Below are 25,887 nucleotides of genomic sequence, written 5' to 3' on the forward strand. Positions count from 1 at the left end.
ATACCACTTACTTATAGGTTTGTGAGTATTACAGCGCCATCCATCACAAAGCAAAAAAAGTGGTCCAACTAAAACATTCATATTTCTTTACATACTACATAATATGTAATAAAAATGGTGTTTCCTATTTTAAAAAACACAGTTGATATACGTTTGATCTATGACAGCACCATCTAGCGGGCCAACCATAGCGCCATCTGGTTTCCCCCTTCAAGGCTAGATGAATTTCGTTCTTTGTAGTTTTTTCGTTTGATGCTTATTTCATGAAATATTTGGCCTGGTCACTATTAATGGACCACCCTGTATAATTTGACAAGAACAGTCAAAAGCAAGATCTCCATCCGTTACTGGGCAGAAAAGAATTAGAAAGGGTAAAATAAACAAAACTTTTAGGAATGAATGTTGACCAAGATAAAATCTGGAAACCCATGTAACTAATCTTACTCAGAAACCTAGTTCTGCGTGTTTTGCTCTGAGAGTTGTTTCTAAAGTTTGCTCCCCAGATGTTTCTTACAGCCCCTTTTACCTTTTGGAATACGTTTCTGGGGTAAAATTAGTAATCGATTAAATGAAATTTTTACATTACAGAAAAGTGCTACTCAAATCTTGTCATACAGCTTGGCTAGGGCTCACTGCAAGCCCCTATTTAAAAAGTCATGTTTGCTTACTTCTTTCTCCTTGTATATATACAAATGCATATTAATGACAAGGGCTAGACTTGGTGATCTGCTAACCAATTCAGATTACCACAGTTATAATACTTGCAGCTGTGGGTCCCTCCAAATAGAACAAATTAGAACAACCTGCACTTAAAGACATGTGAGCCACTTTGGTACCGTTCTTTATAATGTGCTGTCAATGTGCATTGAGAGGTTGGAGAGGGAAAGTACTTTTAGATCAGAGTTAAAATCATTTCTTGTTGAGAAGTCTTTGTACAATGTAAATGAATATGGTAGCTTATAGGATTACCAGGCCTTCATTCATTGAATCATTGTTGGGTTCTTCTGATTCTCTCAACTGATGTGTCATTGGTCCTGTGTTTGTCTTTGCAAAGAATGTGTCTGGTGTTGGTCTTCTGTTTCCTCTGTTTTAGATATAGTGTGACACATCACTGCTGATAAAGGGTCTGCTGATAACCTAATTGTGATGGTTTTAACATCAGCAGGTTTTCGTGTGCTCATGCTTCACCATAATGTGCTCTTGTGTTTTGTTTTTTGAAGGCCTTTTTGAATCAAAGTTTCATGTTTTACCTACATCATGATTGATTTATTGTGCATTTTGTACCTTTATACAGTGTTAGGTAATTTTTTCATGTCTTTTCACTTTATCAGCAGTGTTTTTTAATTTCAGAATTTCTCTTTATTTGTATATTTATTGTGTATGTTGCACTGATGAAGTAGACAGTGTATTTTGTTATTCCCCTTCCAATCATGTATGGTGCAAGGCAGTTACTGGACTCGCAATCAGGTGGAGTGGGATTTAATCCCCATCCAGCCACCCTGACTTGGGTTTTCCACAAAGGTGAATGCTGGAATGGTTCCTTTGATTAGGCCATGGCCGATTTCCTGGCTTATCCTCACCTAATCCTTCACTATTTTGTAATTGTTTTTTGTGTATATATATTTCTGTTTGTTTCTGGCACATTCAATACTATTGTACCAAAAGGTCTATGGATGAAAATAAAATAAAATAAATCTTCGGTGTTTTGGTTGTCACCCAATTCGTGGGAAAGTATACCGATTCCTTAATGCAGTGGTGGTTTTAGCACTGTACTGCAATCAAGTGTAATCAAATCTTTACAAAACACTACTGAAGTAATGTTCTTAATCTCTTCTTTCCTCCTCCCTTATACAGACCTTATCAAGATGCAGAAAAGGATCAGTCCAGCACCATCGCCTTCTGGTAATGATACCAATTCCAAACATGTCCTGAACCTGGCAACCTTATATATGCCTGACATGAGTCCCCAATTGCCATAAGGGTGCCCCCTCCCTTTGCTGCACTGTGTTTACTGTTTGTCTGTGGAAAAAGTAGACCTGTGGTCACTTGCTAATTCTACATTCATTGTTACACAGCAGAGCTATTGTAGTGGACTTTGTTAAATGCTATCATGCTCTATATCTAATTTATGGACCCCAATACATCAGCCAAAATAATAAAATAGCATTTTCTACCCTGAAAGAGGGGGAAAAATGAAATTCCAATATCTCAAGTGGTATTTCCCATATTAACATTGAAATTTTCACTGTCTTGTGAGCCCCTGCAAATCTGTCACCCATTGTCTGTATGTTTGACCTGGTTGTTTCTTGAGCCTAAAGAATTTAAATCAGGTAGCTACCACATTGATCTTATTTCTCCAATGCTTGAATTAGCTCCACATGACTAACTATTTCTGGCCTCGTACTAGGCAATAACTTTGCACAAATGTGACAAATGACGACACGAATGGTGGACTGAAAAAATACAGTATATTTAATTTGTTGAGCGGTCAAGTCTGCTTCAAATTGTGGCAAATATTCTTAGCAGTCTTCCTTTCTTTCTTCAAATTCTCAAAACAGAGGCAGTAGCAAAGAGTGTGCTGGTTGTAGCAAAGTCCGATTCCATATCTCAGTTGCTGCCATCTGGGTTTCGGTGAACCCCTTCATCAGCTCTGTAAGTTTGTTCATTGACTGCATCTGTTACTTAAGAAACTGATTTAGATCAACCAGTGGTGTCACAAGTTTTGCATTTGTGAGGCCACCATCTGTGAAGCAGGCAAATGAGGGGTATTAGGACAGTGGGTCTGACACATTAAACAAATGCTCATACAAACACACGAGAAATCCTAAAGCTAAATGGCTTGCATGCATCATATCAGGTTTAAGTGCTCCGAGTTGGACAGAGGAACTGTGGCAGTGCAAGCAAAGTAGTGACACACAAACATACACTTTATTCCACTGTGATACTTAAGTTGTACAGTAACTCATTGTATGTGCTTGTGGACAGATACAGCTAAGCAGTGGCCTGTCAAGGCATGCGTTACCAATACAATGTGAACAAGACTATGTCCATCCTGGGCGCCACAACAAGACTATATCCATCCTGGGTGCCGCACTGTCAATCATCTGGTAAACACTTAGCCCTATGTGAAGGCTAAAGATGACTCCACTTTTAGGTTAAGTCTCACAGGCTGATCTTCACTACAACCTGTAGCTACGAACTGGAACCCAGAAATTATGTACTAGAACTGTCATACACCAGCACCGAACGTGAACTGTTCGTTGTGACTGTGGCCACTGCTTATCACAACATGGAAGACCATCTCATTGGCAGTAGCGTGAAGGTTGCTGATCGGGCCACACCTGTGGTTGGCAGTGAACTTCAAAGCACCACCCCTGAGAACTATCTCAGCGCACCAGCTCCGTTTGCATCCACTGGTGAGGACACAACAAGTATGGTAACAGAAATTCCTTAGTGGAACATAAATAATGGAAGAAGTTAAAGTAACAACGCAGGTGGGTCTACAGGCACATAAAGAACATGGAAAACTCTAAGCTTTAGACGCATCCTTTCTCAGAACAGTCTTCAGTATGTGTTTCTTTGTCACAGATCAAGGTATCTTTCTGACGTCTGTTAGTCCTTTAGGGTGTGTCTTACCACAGAGGTGTGATCGGGGTGTCATGTTAGTTGAAATGGACATTTTAATATACTTATGGAAGTATTAATTTTATGATAAAACTGCTTTTGCATGCTACAGTGTAATAACAAGACTCCTTTCTCAAAGACACATCATGGTTTTATTTATAAATCATCTTCAGTAACAATGCACTGATGTTGAAGGGTGCTGGTCCCAGAGCATAGTGGGAGTTTGTAGAAATTGAGAGAAATGGAGAGGAGGGTATGAAAAGTTGTGGATAAGCCAAATTCCCCATTATACTCATTGTGCCAGAGGTGTTAGCCACACAGCATCATTGGAGGCTGTGGTGTTTGGAAGAATAGGGAGAAGCTTGTTGGAGTTGAAAGTCAGTCTGTAAGGTGTGCTGGGATGTGTACAATTAGTATGCACTGCCTTTGAAATGTGATCTGATGTTTCCACAGTGTATTTCTTACTTGTAGAACTCAGGGGTGTCCACCTGGGCCATGTCATAAGCTCTGCACAACGTTTCAGAAAACACCCTTGTTGCCACCTTCAGATTGTTCCTAATGGCTGCTCAGTATTCACTATCCCTGAAAGTTTCAGGTCTCCAAAACACACACAATTTTAACCAGTTGGACATATTAGACCCTGCATACATTCCATATACAGTAAGATAGTTCCATTGTTAGCTAATATACAGCGCAGTAAAACAAACACCTGACAGTGAGATTCGAAAGATCACGAAGGAATCCATCTGAAGGCAGTGACACATAGCTTGCATATGATATGGAGTAATATACAGACAAAATTAAATCTATAAAAAAATGAAACAGTGCTTTGCAATCCAAATGAACATTTTGTGAAGCCATCCTTGTTGCAATTAAGATTCTGTATGTGATGATATTACACCAAACAGGCCTTCTGGCTGATTTTAATATGGCTTCTATTTGAACCTCAACAGCATGGAAAAGTGAAGTACTTTACTAAGGACACAGTGTAGATGAAAAATTTAATTATTTCCCATATATATTCTTAGAACATTATGATTCCAATTTTCCTTTATAATGGATCAGGGGAAAACATAGTGGAAGCTGAGTAAAATCACAGCATTACAAGCAGTATGTGTACCAAACAGAACATACGTTCTCTAGAGATGTAAAGATCGCTAAAGAACTCAAGACTCCTGAAGGAAGTTTTAAAAAAGAACCAGAACTCAAAACAACAAACTAAGTGTGGCCTAAACTGCAAATTGGCACTGCCTATTGACAGAATTGCAGCACTGAAAAAACAGAAAGGATCACATACCTGCCATATGCTGAACTATTTATGGAAAAATGGGAGAATACTTCACAACTATGGTTTCAAATGCATACTGATCTCTCCATCAAAATTAAAAAGCATACTTTGTCTTGTGAATGATAATCGAGGACTCCAAAATCATATGCATATCACATGACAAAAAGAATTATTGAACAAAGATTTAAAGAACATAAGCATTACATTTGACATGAGCGGCAAACTAAATCAAATGTCACTGAACCCTGCCTCCCTTGAGAGCATAAAATGAAATACAAAGAAATCAGCATTGTGGTGCATTATGAGTTAGGGTATTAAATGAAGCAACTGATGTTAGAATGGTGGATAATTTAATTAACACTGACAGAGGCTTTAGCTAAAGTAAAGGATAGGATCTGGAACTCTGTTTATTCAAATCCTATCAGACAACATCTCAGCACTCTCTCCTTATTCATAGATAACATCTGTTTAGTGGCATTTTAGTGAAGGGTTTCATCTTATGGCAGTTTCCTTACTTAAACTTATTTACATTTTTGCATAGCCCTTCTGAAGCATTTGATGGACTCATTTGTTGCTTAGTGGCCCCAGAAAACAATGGCTACAGCAGTGCACAATGTGTATCATTTACTGTTTAGTTGTAAACAATGAAACCCATGTTACCTGAGGAAGACAACTTGAAAAGTTGAAGAAGTAGAGAAACTATGTGAGGATACTGAACAAGAAATTTCATAAAGTAACAGTAGGGAAAGGGACAGAAGAAAGAGTTATGGGAGAATATGGTAGTAGGAATGAGAGAGATGAAAGACTAACTGAGTTCTGCAATAAATTTTAGCTAGTAATACCAAATACACTGTTCAAAATTCACAAGAAGAGGAAGTATACTCAGAAGTGGCCTGGAGATACAAAAAGAGCTCCACTGGATTACATAATGGTTGGACACAGAGTCTGAAATCAGATATTTGATCATAAGGCACACTCTAGAGTAGGTATGGACTTAGACTACACTTTAGTAATGATCAAGAGTAGGTTGGAGTTTAAGAGACTCGTCCAGAAGAATCAATGTGCAAATATGTGGGATACCAAAGCAATGAAAAATGATGGGATAACATTTGAAGTTATTTGAGAGTATAGATACTACAATAATGAATATCACAGTACGCAATTCAACTGAAGAGGAATGGACATCTCTGAAAAGGGCTCTCACAGAAGGTTGACAGACAAAGATTGGTATTAGGAAGGTAATAGCAAAGGACCATGGGCTAATAGAAGAAATACTTCAACTGATCGAAAAAAGAAGCAAGTACAAAAATGTTCTTGGAAATTCAGGAATACAGACATACAAGTCACAGGGATGAAATACATAGGAAGCCAAAATGAAATAGCTGTAGAAAAATGTGAAGCTGTTATACCGCAGGTCAGAGAGTACCTACCAAACCCCGAACGATAAATCGCAAGCAGTGTAATTTACCAGATATGCCTGCTAAACGTTTAAGGCTTCATGCTTATTGAACGGATGACATTTTGAGAATTCTGCATCCAGCCAAATAGTTGTTCAGCATCATCTGCAATATTCTTGAAAACTAAATCTCAGCATGTAGAAAAGTCAAACCACATTTCGTCAAATTAAAAGCAAGGGTGTTAACATGAACAGTGCAATAGGAATTCTACTGTGAAGCACGCTGGAGAGACGGATATGTGGAAAGAGTACACTGAAAGCCTCTATAAGGGGAAGAACTGGTCTGATGATTTGATTAGTGAAGAAATGGAGGTTGATATGGAAGACAAAGTGGATCAAGTATTAAAATCTGAGTTTAATAGAGATTTGGAAGACTTTTGATTGAATAAGGCACAAGGGATAGTTAAAATTTCTTTGGAATTTCTTAAGTCTTTGGGAGAAGTCACAATGAAATGACTATTCAAGTAGGTGTGTTGAATCTAGGAGTATGGAGACATTCTGCCAGAGTTTTAGAAAAGTATCATCCACATAATGCCGAAGATAGCAAGAGCAGATAAGTGGGAAAGCTGTCTCACAGCCAACTTAACAGCCCATGCATCAAAGCTGCTGACAAGAATACTAATAGGAAAATGGAAACGTAACGTGAGGCTCTGTTAGATGATGATCAGTCTGACTTCGAAAAGTAAGGACACCAAAAAGGCAGCTGTGGTGTTGCAACTGATAATGGAAGGTACACTTACAGAAAATTGAGATATGTTCATAGGATTTACCCAACTGGGAAAAGTGTTCAGCAGTGTAAAATGGTGCAAGATGATTGAAATTCTGAGAAAAATAGCCGTAAGCTATAGGGAAAGACAGAAAATACACCATATATACAAGAATTAAGAGAGTACATTGAGAATGAAAGGCTATAATGAAGCACTCAGATTAAAAAGGATGTAAGATGTGGATGTTGTCTCTTCCTGCTAATGTTTAATGTGCAAATCGAAGAAGTAATGACAGAAATAAAAGAAAGTTTCAAGGGCGTGACTAAAATTTAGGGTGAAAGGATATTGACCATCAGATTCATTTATGATGTTGCTATTCTCAGTGAAAGTGAAGGAGAATTATGGGACATATTGAATGTAATGAACAATTTAGTGAGTACAGAATATGAATTGAGAATAAATAAAAAAAAGATGAAAGTAATGAGGGTCACGGAAATGTGATTAGTGATAAACTTAATATAAAAAAGGACCACAGAGTAAAGGAATTCCACTACATTGGAAGCAACAAAAAACATGATGGATGAAGCAAGAGGATATAAACAGCAGATTAGCACAGCCAAGACAGCATTCCTGGCCAAGAGAAGCCCGTGAGCACTAAACATTGGCCTTAGTCTGAGGAAAGAATTGTTGACGATGTATGTTCGAAGGGTAGCATTGTATGTTAGTGAATCGTGGACTGTGAGAAAACTGGAAAAGAAGAGAATTGAGATGGGGTGCTGCAGAAGGATACTGAAAATTAGGTGGATTGATAAGATAAGGAATGATGAGATTCTCCACAGAGCTGGCAAAGAGAGGAACATGTGGAAAACACTGACAAGAAAAAGAGACAAGACGATAGGACATGGTGCTTGAGGGAGCTGTAAAAAGTAAAATCTGTACAGGAAGATACACATTGGGATACATCCAACAAATCATTGAAGATGTAGGGTGCAAGTGGTACTCTGAATGAAGAGGCAACACTAGAGACAATTCATTGTAGGAAGTGTTGAATCAGTCAGAATACTGATGCCTCCAAAAGAAAAACCTTTTAATTATGGTAGCAACCAAAAGTAGTAATAACACACAATCAAATACTGATACAGTAGTAAAAGTGACACACTGCCTAGCTTTTAGAGCAAACAGGGAGGAGAGAAAGTTAATTTTGGAAGGCAAAAAAGGTAGGACAGTCCACTCAGACATATGAAGAGACAGAAACACCTGTAGTGGGGACAAAGACAGAGGCTGTGATTCAGGCCCTTTGGGAGAAGATTTTACTAAGGGTCACGCAATAATGGTTGCAGCTGCAAGCAAATATTTGGAATGCAACCTCAATATTACATCTGTGGAAAACATCATGCACATTGCTGAGAACACTCCCCAAACAAATTGGAAAATTGTATCATTCTCTGAGCAGTATGGAAACCTGTGGATGGCACAATCAATGGAACATATTAATGCAGACCTCAGAGAATCACTCTTGAAAACTGGAGAGTTCACACCTGCCTATGTTGATTCCTTCACTAAATGAGTGAATATGAAATCCAATGCCTCTTATTCAGTCACAACCTATGCAGCACAATGCTCATCTGAAAACTTTGGATAAAAGTTTACTTGCATGGCTAAATGACAAAAGCAAAATGTCTGACAAAACAGAATCCATTCTATGCAAGAGTTTTTCAGTGTTGTAACTATGAGGTAAATGCTTGAGAAAGACAGAGTTGCAGAGTATATATGGTTGCTCTTGAAACAACTACTTTCTTTCTTTCTTTCTTTTGCTTGTGCCGTTTTTCCTGTGGATATGCAGGGTCAGCATGGTTAATCGCATGTGGCAATGTTAGTTGAAGGGATGGCCGGATGCCCCTCCTGCCGCCACCCCGTAAGCTAGTAAGAAAATATTCGAAGATCAGGGAGCACTGGAGAAAGTCCGCATAGCTTGTAGTAATAAAATGGGTGCCTTTGATCTTAATCCTCAGTGTTCTACAGGTGTTTCATGGTGTAAATATACTAGGAAGAATAGATTTAAGTTTGTTACATATTGTAAACCTGAAACTAGTGCAGAAATATCTAAAATTAAATCTTGGACTGATCTATAAAAAGAATGTAAAGTTAAGAATCGGCTTTTACAAGGTACTAATCCATTTTATATTGGACTTCAAATAGCTGGAGATGAACCAGACAAGTCAGACAATGTTCAAAGCGAAGTTAAATATGTAACCTATGTAATAAGGAATAGAGTGTATATAACTTTTTGTAAAAGGAAAGGTAATGTTACTTTCTGAATAAAGATTATCGTTTACAGCTAATGTCTGCATTGGAGTTTTTTCATGCCAACTGGGACCATATCCGAAATTATCCGGACAACCTCCGCCTGGCATTCCTTGTTCCCAACAATCAGCAGAGGATTGATGAATTAGCTATAACATTCTATGGCAACAGGATTAATTATTCAGCAGCTGTTATTGTTTTAGAAGAATTGTGGTATTATAAGCCTAACTTGGACGTTTTAATTCGTCAATTTAGGGACACATACAGAGAATATGTATTTATGCCTAATGGTATAAGGTGTGCTGATAGGTATTTCAACTTTAGGCAAGGTCGTTATAGGCCATTGTGGTACAACTATTTGAACCTCAATAAATTAAGCTCACAAGTCATACCTCAGACGCACAGCCGAAGGCCATCCTAGAAAATGGCCTCACGGGTAGTGAGGTCTCCTGATCAGAGTAGAAATAAGTATAGGCTTGTGTACAAGTTAGCAAAGGAGAAGTTACATTGGCATTGTAAATGTTCATATGAATTTTGTTTACATCTTAGGTGGCAATTGTTGCGACGTTTGGATTATTTGTTGGATATTGCAGGATGGCGTACAACCTGCGTTCCGCTTTGGGATTCAGAAGAGCAGACTATGAAAGGCTTACCAATAATCATCAACAAACCCAAAGTGATGAACATAACACAGTTAATTCTTCATCGCAGCATGGGACAAGTGAAGACTCTACACAATCTGTCCGCAACTAGTGTAATCCATGGAATAGTGCAAAAGTGTTCAGATGTCTGCGAGCCGTGTAACCGAGGTGGGACAGGGGGACCAGCCCAGTATTCACCTAGGGTGATGTGGAAAACCGCCTAAAAACCACATCCAGGCTGGCCAGCATACCGGCCCTTGTCGTTAATCCAACGGGCGGATTCGATCTGGGGCCGCCGCGCCTACCTGAGTCCAGGAAGCAGCGCGTTAGTGCACTCATCTAACCTGGCGGGTCTCTTGAAACAACTACTAACAAAGAAAAATATTTGCAGCTTGGATAAAACTGTGGAACAGAGAGAACATGAGTCAAGATTTTCTACTAATAATTTAAAAATTTCTGTGTTGATTCATTGGCATACATATCATTAGTGAGTGTTGTATTCTTCTTTATGTGGTACAGATTGGTTTTTAACTAATTCCAGTTCGCTGATTGGTCTGATAACCCTTCCTAGTTCATTTGAAGGACTGTCTGTTTTGTTGTTTATAGGTTGCCCAAGCCACAGCCCTGCATGATCTGAAATCCTGAGGTTTACAGTGCCAAATTCAGTTTTATTACTACCCATAAATTGAATGTGGTGTGTTTGTCATTTGGACAGTTGAAGTTTACCATTATTATGTGCCTAATTGATGCTTCACATTTTTAGTCTTATACCTAAAATGAACCATGGACCTTGCCGTTGGTGGGGAGGCTTGCGTGCCTCAGTGATACAGATGGCCGTACCGTAGGTGCAACCACAACGGAGGGGTATCTGTTGAGAGGCCAGACAAACATGTGGTTCCTGAAGAGGGGCAGCAGCCTTTTCAGTAGTTGCAGGGGCAACAGTCTGGATGATTGACTGATCTGGCCTTGTAACATTAACCAAAACGGCCTTGCTGTGCTGGTACTGCGAACAGCTGAAAGCAAGGGGAAACTACAGCAGTAATTTCTCCCGAGGACATGCAGCTTTACTGTATGATTAAATGATGATGGCGTCCTCTTGGGTAAAATATTCCGGAGGTAAAATAGTCCCCCATTCGGATCTCCGGGCGGGGACTACTCAAGAGGATGTCGTTATCAGGAGAAAGAAAACTGGCATTCTACGGATCGGAGCGTGGAATGTCAGATCCCTTAATCGGGCAGGTAGGTTAGAAAATTTAAAAAGGGAAATGGATAGGTTAAAGTTAGATATAGTGGGAATTAGTGAAGTTCGGTTGAAGGAGGAACAAGACTTCTGGTCAGGTGACTACAGGGTTATAAACACAAAATCAAATAGGTTTAATAATAAATAGGAATGCGGGTAAGCTACTACAAACAGCATGGTGAACGCATTATTGTGGCCAAGATAGACACAAAGCCCATGCCTACTACAGTAGTACAAGTTTATATGCCAACTGGCTCTGCAGATGATGAAGAAATTGATGACATGTATGACGAGATAAAAGAAATTATTCAGGTAGTGAAGGGAGACGAAAATTTAATAGTCATGGGTGACTGGAATTCGTCAGTAGGAAAAGGGAGAGAAGGAAACATAGTAGGTGAATATGGATTGGGGGGAAGAAATGAAAGAGGAAGCCGCCTTGTAGAATTTTGCACAGAGCATAACTTAATCATAGCTGACACTTGGTTCAAGAATCATGAAAGAAGGTTGTATACCTGGAAGAATCCTGGAGATGCTAAAAGGTATCAGATAGATTACATAATGGTAAGACAGAGATTTAGGAACCAGGCTTTAAATTGTAAGACATTTCCAGGGGCAGATGTGGATTCTGACCACAATCTATTGGTTATGAGCTGCAGATTGAAACTGAAGAAACTGCAAAAAGGCGGGAATTTAAGGAGATGGGACCTGGATAAACTGAAAGAACCAGAGGTTGTACAGAGTTTCAGGGAGAGCATAAGGGAACAATTGACAGGAATGGGGGAAAGAAATACAGTAGAAGAAGAATGGGTAGCTCTGAGGGATGAAGTAGTGAAGGCAGCAGAGGATCAAATAGGTAAAAAGACGAGGGCTAATAGAAATCCTTGGGTAACAGAAGAAATATTGAATTTAATTGATGAAAGGAGAAAATATAAAAATGCAGTAAATGAAGCAGGCAAAAAGGAATACAAACGTCTCAAAAATGAGATCGACAGGAAGTGCAAAATGGCTAAGCAGGGATGGCTAGAGGACAAATGTAAGGATGTAGAGGCTTGTCTCACTAGGGGTAAGATAGATACTGCCTACAGGAAAATTAAAGAGACCTTTGGAGAGAAGAGAACCACTTGTATGAATATCAAGAGCTCAGATGGCAACCCAGTTCTAAGCAAAGAAGGGAAGGCAGAAAGGTGGAAGGAGTATATAGAGGGTTTATACAAGGGCGATGTACTTGAGGACAATATTATGGAAATGGAAGAGGATGTAGATGAAGATGAAATGGGAGATAAGATACTGCGTGAAGAGTTTGACAGAGCACTGAAAGACCTGAGTCGAAACAAGGCCCCGGGAGTAGACAACATTCCGTTAGAACTACTGATGGCCTTGGGAGAGCCAGTCATGACAAAACTCTACCATCTGGTGAGCAAGATGTATGAGACAGGCGAAATACCCACAGACTTCAAGAAGAATATAATAATTCCAATCCCAAAGAAAGCAGGTGTTGACAGATGTGAAAATTACCGAACTATCAGTTTAATAAGTCACAGCTGCAAAATACTAACGCGAATTCTTTACTGACGAATGGAAAAACTGGTAGAAGCGGACCTTGGGGAAGATCAGTTTGGATTCCGTAGAAATGTTGGAACACGTGAGGCAATACTAACCTTACGACTTATCTTAGAAGAAAGATTAAGAAAAGGCAAACCTACGTTTCTAGCATTTGTAGACTTAGAGAAACCTTTTGACAACGTTAACTGGAATACTCTCTTTCAAATTCTGAAGGTGGCAGGGGTAAAATACAGGGAGCGAAAGGCTATTTACAATTTGTACAGAAACCAGATGGCAGTTATAAGAGTCGAGGGGCATGAAAGGGAAGCAGTGGTTGGGAAAGGAGTGAGACAGGGTTGTAGCCTCTCCCCGATGTTATTCAATCTGTATATTGAGCAAGCAGTAAAGGAAACAAAAGAAAAATTCGGAGTAGGTATTAAAATTCATGGAGAAGAAGTAAAAACTTTGAGGTTCGCCGATGACATTGTAATTCTGTCCGAGACAGCAAAGGACTTGGAAGAGCAGTTGAACGGAATGGACAGTGTCTTGAAAGGAGGATATAAGATGAACATCAACAAAAGCAAAACGAGGATAATGGAATGTAGTCAAATTAAATCGGGTGATGCTGAGGGGATTAGATTAGGAAATGAGACACTTAAAGTAGTAAAGGAGTTTTGCTATTTAGGGAGTAAAATAACTGATGATGGTCGAAGTAGAGAGGATATAAAATGTAGACTGGCAATGGCAAGGAAATCGTTTCTGACGAAGAGAAAATTGTTAACATCGAGTATAGATTTAAGTGTCAGGAAGTCGTTTCTGAAAGTATTTGTATGGAGTGTAGCCATGTATGGAAGTGAAACATGGACGATAACCAGTTTGGACAAGAAGAGAATGGAAGCTTTCAAAATGTGGTGCTACAGAAGAATGCTGAAGATAAGGTGGGTAGATCACGTAACTAATGAGGAGGTATTGAATAGGATTGGGGAGAAGAGAAGTTTGTGGCACAACTTGACTAGAAGAAGGGATCAGTTGGTAGGACATGTTTTGAGGCATCAAGGGATCACAAATTTAGCATTGGAGGGCAGCTTGGATGGTAAAAATCGTAGAGGGAGACCAAGAGATCAATACACTAAGCAGATTCAGAAGGATGTAGGTTGCAGTAGGTACTGGGAGATGAAGAAGCTTGCACAGGATAGAGTAGCGTGGAGAGCTGCATCAAACCAGTCTCAGGACTGAAGACCACGACAACAACAACCTAAAATGTATATTAACACTGCCAAATACCAGAATTTTTATATTTTAAGAGCACTATTCTCAATTTTCTGGATTTTTTATAAACAGTTCTTCATTATTACTAGGGGAGTGATATATTGATACAGCTATTAGTTCTAGAGTGGATGCCACTTATTTATCTTTTCATGCTTTTGTGCAACCAACATTCTCTTCCTCCAAGATGAGTTAGCCCACAATATGATGCCATAAGACATATGTGGCTGAAGATAGAAAAAGTCAGTCAACTTTTTGACATTTTGATCCTTAAAATCTGTTAACATCTTCACACAAAAATTCTCCCATTTAGGCGTTTAGGATGTGTACCATATATAGGTGGACTGATAAGGTAAGAAATGAGGAGGTTTTCTACAGAATCGGCAAGGAAAGGAATATATGTAAATGACCAAGAAGAAGGGACAGGATCACTGGACATCTGTTAATGCATTAGGGAATAATTTCCATGGTACTAGAGAGAGCTGCAGGGGGTAAAAACTGTTGAAGAAGACAGAGATTAGTATATTTCCAGTAAAAAATTGAGGATGTTGGTTGAGATGAAAAGATTGGCACAGCAGAGGAATTCGAACTCCTAAGAATTTCGAATATTCACTTACATCTATTATATATTTTGTGTGGAGTGTGCTAATAAATATACAAAGACTTACCTGGTGACCCCTTATTGTTGTTATTATTATTTCAGTCCTGAACAAGCATGCCTATAGTTGCCTATTTCCAGCTTTGCATTAATTCTCACTGTAAAGTTTCTAGTATAAAGGTGTAAACTGAAGGTAGTACAACAAACTTTGACAAGCTGTTCTTAAACCAAAATACTTTCGGTGACTTGGATGCAAATTCCATTAAACTGCTTTACTGGCCATGTTGGTCAGAAAATTTTACATAATAAAAATATTGTGTAATGGAACTGTAACTAGTAACCAGTAATGGAGTTGTGCAAAAGCTGTACCAGTAGGTGCAGTGGAAACGTAATTATGAAGCAAACAGCGTAGATGAAAAATGTAACCCTTTCTTAAACACATTGCTATAGCATTATGAGTCTTGTTTTTCTACAAGGAAACCAGGGTACAATGAAACAAAAGCAAGGACAAGGGATAGATTTTGCCTGAAATTAAAGTATCTTGTGCCAATAAGCCAAAGCTTTCCCTAATTCAGAGGAAAAGCAGTAATGAAAACCAGAAGGATTGTAAACTCCTGCTACTTTTGTGTGAAATGCAGGACAATGTTCTATGTACAAATAATAAAATATTCCAAAAAAATCAAGGAAAAACAATCTGGAGCTCTGTTGAAGCAAAAACAAATAAGAGCAGCTAAGCAAATGAACCAAGTTCCCACACAGTTACGGCAATGACACAGTGAAACCCTTGGCCAAACAATTTAACAGTTACTTCACGGGAACTACAACATGGAACATGGCCTGCTCAGTCCTGATCGGTAGCAGTCAGCAACTTTCAGGAGACTTCATGCCTTAGTGATCCGCAGATATTCGTTACCAAATGTGGAGCGTAACGTTAGCTGGTGTTGACTGCACTGTCGTTTGCTTTGTTGCTGAGCATTGCTATCATCATCTGTGTTTTATTGCACTATTTTCATTGTGATTTTTCAAAAATGAGATGATGTGGTTATGGCCCATTTTGGGAGTTTCCTTCTACTTCAGTTCGGGAAAGAAAGCCAGGTACCACGACTTGTGGAAGCTCAAAACACAGGTTTTTGTTGCCTGCACTGTGTACTTATAGCACATTGAGGTGGAGCTTTTTGTCCCCCACACCCCACCTCTCCCCATAGCAAATCCTATGCACTCTTCCCCACTACCAAGATGCCCAGTTACAGCCCATAAGTAATACTTGCTCAAGGTAGCAGCAAACATTGCACCTGCTAATAAACAATCAAATAAAGATGAATTAAGATTGAGACGTCAGTGTAAAATTCTGTATATACCCATAAAGAGGCAACAAAACTTTTACGTCAATGACATGGGTAAACCTCTGTCTGTGTATTTAAATGAAACCTCTGAGTTTTATAATTAGACAGTGACTCAACAAATCTATAAAAACAGAGATACTCAAATCAGCAAATTATAAATCCATTTCACTTGTTCCACTTCTGTTCAAAACATTTGGCAAAAGTGATCTACAAGAGAATACTCACCCATTCTGTGAAAATCTGGTTAGCTGCTTCTCAGTTTGGCTTTCATAATGGGTTCTCAACAGAGAAAGATATATGGCTTAACAAATAAAACGTTGGGAGGCTTAAACAACAAAAACTACCCTGCTGGTATGTTCCGTTACCTCGCCAAGCCCTTTGATTAAGTGAAACAAAATCGTATTTGGTGCACAAAAACATATCATCCATTTTGCAGGTATGTATAGAAGGTAACTGAAAAACAGAATGCACAATGATAAAACTACAAGACAGAAATAAAACTTGTTTCAGAACAGGAGTGCATAATACACAGAGTCCCATAAGATTCCGTGCTGAAACTGCTTCTGATCTAATCCTATACAAATGACCTCCTAATAACTTCCAATGACCATTCATAAACTTGTGATTGATAGCAAGCATGTCAATCAAGAGTCCAACTAAACCATGCTATACCCAGACCTGGCAATATTCACAGCAAACATTTTAAGCTCTAATCTCACAGAGACACATATTATACAATTTTGAAACAATAAGAGCTAACCACCACTACTAAAAATAAATATTAAAGACCATTCATTAAATGAAACACATGGCTGATACTAAACTGAAGTCACCAAAATGTTAATCAGCTAGCTCAGTTCAGCATGTTTGCACTTAACAGTACATCTCACTGTATTTACTTGAAGACAAGAATGTCAATGTATTTTGATTTTACAGTAAAAGCTACCCTCCACTGCCAGAAATAAATATTAAAGACCATTCATTAAATCAGACACTTGGTTGATACTAAACTGGAGTCACCACATAAATATGTTAACCAGCCAGCTCAGTTCAGCAAGTTTGCACTGACCAGTACATCTCACTGTATTTACTTGAAGACAATAATGTCAATGTATTTTGATTTTGCATACTTTCAGTCCTTGTAGTCTAGAGTTACAACATGTATTTGAAATGTATTTCAAACTGTATCTGAAACTGCTTTTGTTACCTATTGTACAACATATTAGATTGTACTACTATATTAATTTATTGTATTTCAATGTACCATTTACGTCATTCAGTCAATGTTATTGTTATGTAACATGTATTCAAAATTGTGTCCTAATGTGAAAGTAAGCTATATCCTATATCAAATATTTGAAGAATGGATGCTTAACAAATAAATAAATAAAGTCAAGAACAAGCTACCAGAATCACTGGCAACATGAAAGTGCAAGATTCATCTCATATTCTTTTCCCTAGATTAAAAATACTGAACCTTCCATGTCCATATATACACAAAACAACAATCTTTCTGTGGAAATATTTCAGAATCTCTGAATATTTATAAAACAGCTAAGTGCATAATCATAGAGCAAGAAACTGCAGTAAAATTCATGTCCCCCATGCCAGAACATCTGTCTTTCAGCAAAATGTCCTCCATAGTGGAACACAATTATATAATCACTACCCTAAAACATGGGGTTGATAAAGAAAAGAAGCCTGTCCACACAGGTTCTACTCTGTGAACAAATGCGTCACTACATGAAATGGAATTTGATAATGTAATCAGTCATACAGCAACCACAGATGATAACCTGTATTAATTACATATATAATATGATGTATTAACATAATCCTTTGTGTTTACAGTCACACTTGTCCACAGCAATCACTTGAGGATAATTGTATCAAAGTTATTATATACAATAAATCTATACCTCCTCTGTATTTGTTATTAACTTGTCTTGTATATGAATGTCACAGGACCAAACTGAAATAAATAAGTGATGAAATTATATTCTGCAGTAAAAGCTGAAGTAAATAAAGTACACATTCAGCAATGCCGAAAAGTAAGAGTATTGTTTGAAGAAGATAACCATATATCTTTATTAGGCCTCTCCAGAGACCTTGGAGTTCCTATCCTCACTTACCAGTATGTTTCCTATATAATGCTATGTTTCTGCTGAAACACAATTTACACAATCACAATGCAAGATAAAATGTTAATTTCCATGCAGGCTTTACCCTGTTGTCACAATTTGGTATGGGTTCAATATTCCAGTGCATGGGCCTTCAACCTTGTCCTATAAGACATAAAGGATCCAATTCAGAATCCATACAAATTAAAAGCCACCTCACTATGCACTCCTACAATTTACCTCATCACTGAGCTTCAAGAACTGAAAAATCTCTTGGCTGAATGACAAGTGGAATTGGCCACTTGAACAGGCTTCTAACAGTTACAGGTTCTGATAAATACTAAGCTTTGTTTTCTAGATCTAAACTGCCAATAGGAGATATACATCAGTTACTTAATACATGTGAGCAAACAGCTTTCCCGTTCATTCCAATGTACCAGATTTCCTCCTAATTTCACTAAGTTAAATTTAACTTGTGTACAAGACACAGCAGACAGACACAGGGGATAGACAGAGAGAGAGAGAGAGAGAGAGAGAGAGAGAGAGAGAGAGAGAGAGAGATAATACACATTGTTAGCTACTCAAAAGGTTTAAGCCTACTACACTCTGTATGCTCACTGCATTCACCTACAAATTTTTTGACGCAGCCCTATAATGTTAGCAATTCCTTCACCATCTGCTAGTTTCTGTGTACCGCAACCATGATTACGACACAGTAATCTGGTACAATTTTTTTCTACCACTTTCAAGTATTACTGAGGTTTTCTGTGGCTGTCATGATTTCAAACTGTATAATTACGTGCACTGTACCTACTTGTAACTAACTAGGAGCTGTTTGTTTATTTATGGTAGATATTCTATATGTTTGAGCATTAATGGGATGTTACTTGCTATTTTCAATAGCTTTTTGTAAAAGTGCTATAGATGTTGCAAGTACAACAAAAACTGCTCCAAAGTTGTGACTAGATTTTGTAAACATCAATAACTGATAGTAAAGCATATACAGACACAAATTCATTTTTCTATCGACTAACCCGTTACCATAATTTTTTTTCTTACATGCAGAGCATTAATTTATAATTATTTAAAACATTTGATCTGTTAATTTGCTTTTGTGATGAGATTCATCAGTTTACACTGTTATGAAAAGGCAATAGCTACAGCTTAGAATGAAGGCTACAAGATTCTCATTTGGTACCAATTCTCCAAAGAGCATAGAAACATAAAAGTTACAGTAGAAATTTTACAGCAATTATTGAAAGACTTTATTCAATTATTACAAAAATGAGAATAATAAGATAAATGTGGCTTATAAATGTCAATGACTGTGCAGCACCTCATACTGTTATTTCAATACACAGAATGTATTTTTATGATTTTCAAATACATATTAAGCATGAAACTTTATAAAGTCTGAAATGTCAACATTATGAACTCATTTACCACAGTTAATGGAGCGAATAACTCTTGCATTGGAACAACTCTTGCATTCTTCAGAAAATCACAAGGCTTGTGAGCATTCAAACAAATAGCTAGCTTACAGAGTATTTTCACATTCTTCTAACATTAAGTTGAGAATGAACATAAAAGCATATAGAAGTAAGAGACAGGATTTTATCAGTTTCCCTGAGAAACCATTAAGAACATTTACACACAAGTATAGACTTCTGAAATGCTGTAGATATTACTATTTATGCAAAACTCAATAACATTGTTTTTCAGTGACTCATCACTAGAATTGATAACGATTTACACATCTGAAATATATGTAGACTGTAATTACACTGTGATAAAATTATATCTTCAGTGAAAAAGTTATGATGAGTACTTTGCTGCTGATAACACTAAAATATATTTTGACAGTGTAAAAAAAATTCACAAAATCATTATAATGTTACATAACTTTTACCTACTTTTGTCAAACCATTCACTGAGCAATAACCGAGTACTCTACTACAAATCAGAAAACAATTTACATACATCATAAAATCGATTTTCTGAAGCTATCTGTGTCAGTTTCTTTTCTTTTAAAGTCTGAAATGTCAACATTATGAACACATTTACCACAGTTAATGGAGCGAATAACTCTTGCATTGGAATAACTCTTGCATTCTTCAGAAAATCACAAGGCTTGTGAGCATTCAAACAAATAGCTAGCTTACAGAGTATTTTCACATTCTTCTAACATTAAGTTGAGAATGAACATAAAAGCATATAGAAGTAAGAGACAAGATTTTATCAGTTGCCCTGAGAAACCATTAAGAACATTTACACGCAAGTATAGACTTCTGAACTTCTGTAGATATTACTATTTATGCAAAACTCAATAACATTGTTTTTCAGTGACTCATCACTAGAATTGATAACGATTTACACATCTGAAATATATGTAGATTGTAATTACACTGTGATAAAATTTTATCTTCAGTGAAAAAGTTATGATGAGTACTTTGCTGCTGATAACACTAAAATATCTTTTGACAGTGTAAAAAAAATTCACAAAATCATTATAATGTTACATAACTTTTACCTACTTTTGTCAAACCATTCACTGAGCAATAACCGAGTACTCTACTACACATCAGAAAACAATTTACATACATCGTAAAATCGATTTTCTGAAGCTATCTGTGTCAGAGTTTCTTGATGTACATTTTTGCAATTTTTTATGGCATGATATTCTGCACATTTTATGTTCTTCAGTTCACTCAGCTCTTTTAGCACTTTCTTATCCTTTCTCCTGATTCTAATAAACATACGTTCAATCAGTTTTAGAGTCTCTTTAACTTCTTTTCTTCCACTTTGTTGGGCGAAATGTAACGGCGTTTTTTTGCCAGTTTTGGTGCTTGCATTGTACACTGCACCATGTTGCAATAAGACGCACAATATTTCGTGATGCCCAAATTTCGCTGCATAATGTAGAGGAGTATTACCATTGCTGTTGCTCAAATTAACAGCTGCCCCATTTTTAAGCAAAACATTAACAACGGCTAAGTGTCCTTTCCAAGACGCATACGTAAGTGGTGTTTCGTACTTGACGCTTCTGCTGTTGACTGGTGCTCCTTCCTGAATACATTTTTCAATTTCAGCACACTTGACTTTTCTCACGGCCTCGAACAGGTTTTCGGCAGCAAGCAATAAAGCATTTACATCCTTGTTCCCTTTAATCGCGGCAATCTGCGAAACAGTCGTGATACGAAAGTAGTGTTTGGTTGTCACATCATAATATGCACCATTCTCTAATAAGCATCTAGCTACTACTGGATCGCCGTACTTCACAGCTAGGTACAATGCGGTTTCACCTCTGCTACCCTTTGCATTTACATCTGCTCCGCTTTCAATGAGAACTTTCACGGTATTCAGTTTGGAATCCTGCGCACTTGCACACAAGTGTCCGGACAACGTAAGAGGGACTTCGTTGGAACCCTCATCTGCTGCGAAGTGAAGTGGCGTCCAGTTTCTGCGATCAGCTGCATTAACTTCGGATCCTTTTGCCAAAAGATATTTAACTACTTCGACACGCCAGTAATCTGCTGCGAAATGCAGGGGTGTAGCCCGTTTGCGTGTCCTCGCATCCACTTGAGCGCCCCTGGCGGTAAGAATCTTTATGACGTCCACACTACCCACGTAAGCTGCGCTATGCAGTGGTGTCCACATTCGTAAGTCGGTGACATTAACGTCTGCTCTGTTTCTGATCAAGATGTTAACTACATCGGTGAAATTATTCTCTGCAGCAAGGTGCAAGGGTGTTCTTCCAGCTTTGTCCCTCGCATTCGTGCTAGCACCTTCCGCAATCAACAGCCTAGCGGTTTCAGCTGGGTATAAGCTGTACGCTGCGCTATGTAGAGGGGTCCATCTCTCATTATCTCTCACATTCACATCTGCTCCACTGTTTATCAAAATCCGACTTACTGCGGTTTGTCTGTTTTGTATGGCCAAATGCAAAGGGGTGAAGCCTCCCACATGCTTTGCATTCATCGCGGCCTTGTTCTGGACCAGCAGCTTCGTTATGTTAACATTTCCCTTCTCGGCTGCGAAATGCAACGGTGTATAACGGTACGAATTTTTCACATTTACAGCAGCACCGTTTGCTACGAGAAATCTGGCCACGTCTTCAGAATTCTGCGCCACAGCAGAAAGCAAAGGGGTGACATTTTTGTCGTCCTCGGCATTCACGTCTGCACCAGCGGAAACTAACGCCTTCACTACGCACAGACGGCCGTTCTCTGCGGCAACATGCAGTGGAACCACTCTCGAACCAGTCTTGGCGTTCACGTTAGCGCCAGCAGAGATCAAACTGAGCACGAGATTTGGGTCAACATGTTTGGCTGCTAAATGTAACGGCGTCATGCCCACCTCCCGTTTGCCCAACGGCGTAACACAGCTCCCTTGTGCATCTACATTGCAGCCCCTTGCTATAAGCAAATTAAGAATGTCCAAATGGCCTTGTTCCGCAGCTATATGGACCGGTCGTACGTTGAAAGAATCTGCACCTTCGACGTCTGCTCCTTTTGCTAGCATTTCCGTCACACCTTGCAAGTTGCCGGTTCTTACCGCAGCGTGGAGCGATCTTATGCTGTCGCTCGCGTACATGGTTCAGTGTCGCGAACACCAACGCGGAGAAAAACTGCACTCACACAGACGCGCACCTCTTCCTGAACAACACACCCACGACAAACTGCTACAAAACTGCACTGTTGCATCATCAACTGTTGAGACACAAACACCTTCCACAAGGCCATCCAGGTGCTCCAACATACGAGAAACTAATTCACGCACGTCAGCAATGAAGACAGAAAAAATTATCAGCATAAGTGGCTCTGCTGATACTACAGCAAAATAATGTTTTACTGAAATATTAACATTATTTCATGGTAAAATCACATTCCAATTCTTAGGCAGTCCTATTCAAAAGTGAAGACTACTGCGTACCAGGTGAATCCCCTACGTGACGTCAACAGTACGGTACGCCAAAAAGAAAAAAAAACAAAAGTACTTTGTGCGATTAACAACCATTGTAAGTTCATTGACGGTAAATGCAAAGAAACTAGTATTATAACAAATCCGTAGGTCAACTGTTGAAATCCATGCGAGCAAACTACCGGAAAGTCTTGCCAACTGTCGTGACAAAACTGTTACCGGGCGTTCCCCACCAGATGTCGCTCGCCGCGCACGCTCCTTATCACAGTGGACGATTTTAAACAGGTTTTTAAAAACCCGCGCCGGAGGCTACCAGATGTATAAGATAATTTTGCGGTAATCTGACGCCATGTGCTTACTGATAAATCGGAAAATGCGGAGACTCAGAGTGAACGGAATATGCGGAGTTACCAGTTTCAGTAGATGTATGTGCGTTTCCATCTCCATTCGCAAATAATTTCGCTCGATTTGGGATTCGCCCTGTTACTCTGCGGAATAAATTAATCTCCGAAAACTGCCGTCCTTAAAGGAAGCGCATACTTTGCATTTTGTGGAAGATTATTTGTGAACATTGAGCACCGAAAAATTCCGTCAACTACGGATTAGTATCCTGAACTGAAATAACCTTATTCGGGAGCGTAGCCTTTTGCCGTTGAAATCCCGTTCCTTGGCCGAGAATTGGCGACTCAGCAGTGGATTAAAATTGTGTTGTGTGGACTTCAAGGCGGTATTTACCGCATTGCACAATGACATTAGAGTACAGTACTAAAATTCGATTCACCCACTACGTCTGCTGTTCCCAAGTTTCGGTTGGTAGGATCTGCTGGGTCATTAAAAAAACAGTTCACGAAGAAACCTACTGCAGCCGATTGACTTGTTAGTAATTGTGCCTATAAACAGATATACTCTGTTCACTTAAAAGCGCGTACCCATTATAAGGCAACCAAGGCTATCGATCGGCAGCCAACTCTGTTCACTTAAAAGCGCGTACCCATTATAAGGCAACCAAGGCTATCGATCGGCAGCCAACGGATTAGTGTTCGACCTCTGATCCTCACCAAGCCAAGTGGGTGGAGCCAATGGATTCGGCCATGGGGGATCGCAGTTGGCCCTGATGACTTGTCGAGGTGATTCCGATTTCGTTAGTGTTATAATGCAGCGTTTTGATTAGAATTTCGCCGGTCGATATTATGAGCGAAGAAGAGGCTTTGCCAGTCGTCCCATGTGCACCATTTATATTAATGCAAGAAACTGAACATCGGATAAAAAGGAGAAGAAACTAAGCAGGTGGCGACCTCTCCTTTACAAAGTAGGGAGCAGGGTGGTGGGACAAACTTAAAAACTAACCTTAAAGCTGAATTGTTATGGGCTATTTCATTGAGAATTTCCGAATGAAAGCTTTCGAATTGTTATTGATCCGAGTGGGCCCTAAAATTTTCAAAGATGACACAGCTTCTACGTGTCACTCGTTTCTCTGTAAGGGTCTAGTCTCTTCAATTTAATTTTATAATTGCAGTCAGTAGGACCCCATAAACATTCCCGATCATGATAAAACTATCAGCTTTCCGCATTGCACAGCGTACTCCAGTATTTTATGCGCAATGGACACCCTTACAACAGACGCTACTGAATCAACGAACATTCGGCCCGGCGTCAACAATAGGAAAGTAGAACCAGGCTCAACATACTGCCAACGCTTTGATGATACCGCCGGTAGTCCTAACCGCAACCAAGGCCAACCTCTCCGCTGGCTGCAATTTGCCGCCCGTACACACTAACTCGGAAATGGCGCAAGCTATCGATTTTTTTTTTTTTTTTCATAACAGCGCCTGAGAACGAACGCAAAGGGCAAGCGATCTACACCGGCAACTGGCGGTCGACTAGCTGGCAACGCACTTCCGCATATGGCGCAACACAGAAATGACGAACTGCAGTTGCCGTGTGCGAACATGGAGTACTGTTTGTCGCACCCAAGCATCTTTTGGTTGCACTCGGCATGTCGAGCGCAGAGTCAAGCTGAAAAGAAGACTTGGTTCTCTATTACACGAATAAGAGAAATAAAGGAATTCTGTGGTCATCCCTACATTAAAAAAATATATATACAGGGTAGTCCATTGATAGTGACCGGGTCAAATATCTCACGCAATAAGCATCAAACGAAAAAACTACAAAGAATGAAACTCGTCTAGCTTGAAGGGGGAAACCAGATGGCTCTATGGTTAGCCCGCTAGATGGCGCTGCCATTGGTCAAACGGACATCAACTGCGTTTTTTAAATAGGAACCCCCATTTTTATTACATATTCGTGTAGTACGTAAAGAAATATGAATGTTTTAGTTGGACCACTTTTTACGATTTGTGACAGATGGCGCTGTTATACCCACAAACGTATAAGGGACATTCCGTGTAAAGTGGTCTAATATCGAGAAATGTTCCCACATGACCATCATGGATTTTGATGAAATTATGTATGAACATTCACACATGTTCTCAGTGAACACTGGTAAAGTTTCAGTTTCAGAAATTCAGTACTTTCGGAGATACAGTCACTTGTTTAAGACCATAGCACAGCTTTCTATAGTGTGTCCTTGAATTTTCAGCAACTTTGAGATGGGATATCTCCGTAAGTATTTGTATGAAAGCAACAAAACTTGGCCATCTCATACAACTTTTAGAGCTCTTTGAAGTAAAATATTAAGAAAAGGATTTCTGAGCAATTTTCATATAGACAATTTGAAGCAAAGTTGGGCGAAAAAATAGCTGTTCAAAAAAAAATGCGAACTTTAGTTTTTTATATCTCCAAACGTAATTGTGGGATGTACATGAAACTTTGCACACC

At 38.9% G+C, this 25,887-nt stretch overlaps 1 protein-coding gene across 1 annotated transcript; it reads right to left on the reverse strand.

Annotated features, from left to right (window-relative positions):
* Positions 1–20,611: 20,611 nt before the first annotated feature.
* On the reverse strand, positions 20,612–21,786 carry LOC124594649 (ankyrin-3-like). Its single transcript, XM_047133016.1, has one exon. The coding sequence runs from the start codon at positions 21,784–21,786 to the stop codon at positions 20,704–20,706; it is 1,083 nt and encodes a 360-aa protein (XP_046988972.1). The 3' UTR covers positions 20,612–20,703.
* Between the last annotated feature and the right edge of the window lie 4,101 nt (positions 21,787–25,887).

Source organism: Schistocerca americana, chromosome 2 (assembly GCF_021461395.2).
Source record: "Schistocerca americana isolate TAMUIC-IGC-003095 chromosome 2, iqSchAmer2.1, whole genome shotgun sequence".
Classification (NCBI taxonomy): Eukaryota; Metazoa; Arthropoda; class Insecta; order Orthoptera; family Acrididae; genus Schistocerca; species Schistocerca americana.

What these genes read in the sequence shown, in the direction of transcription:
- LOC124594649 (XM_047133016.1), bottom strand. Translation starts at nt 21,786, where the DNA reads ATGTGGACACCACTGCATAGCGCAGCTTACGTGGGTAGTGTGGACGTC.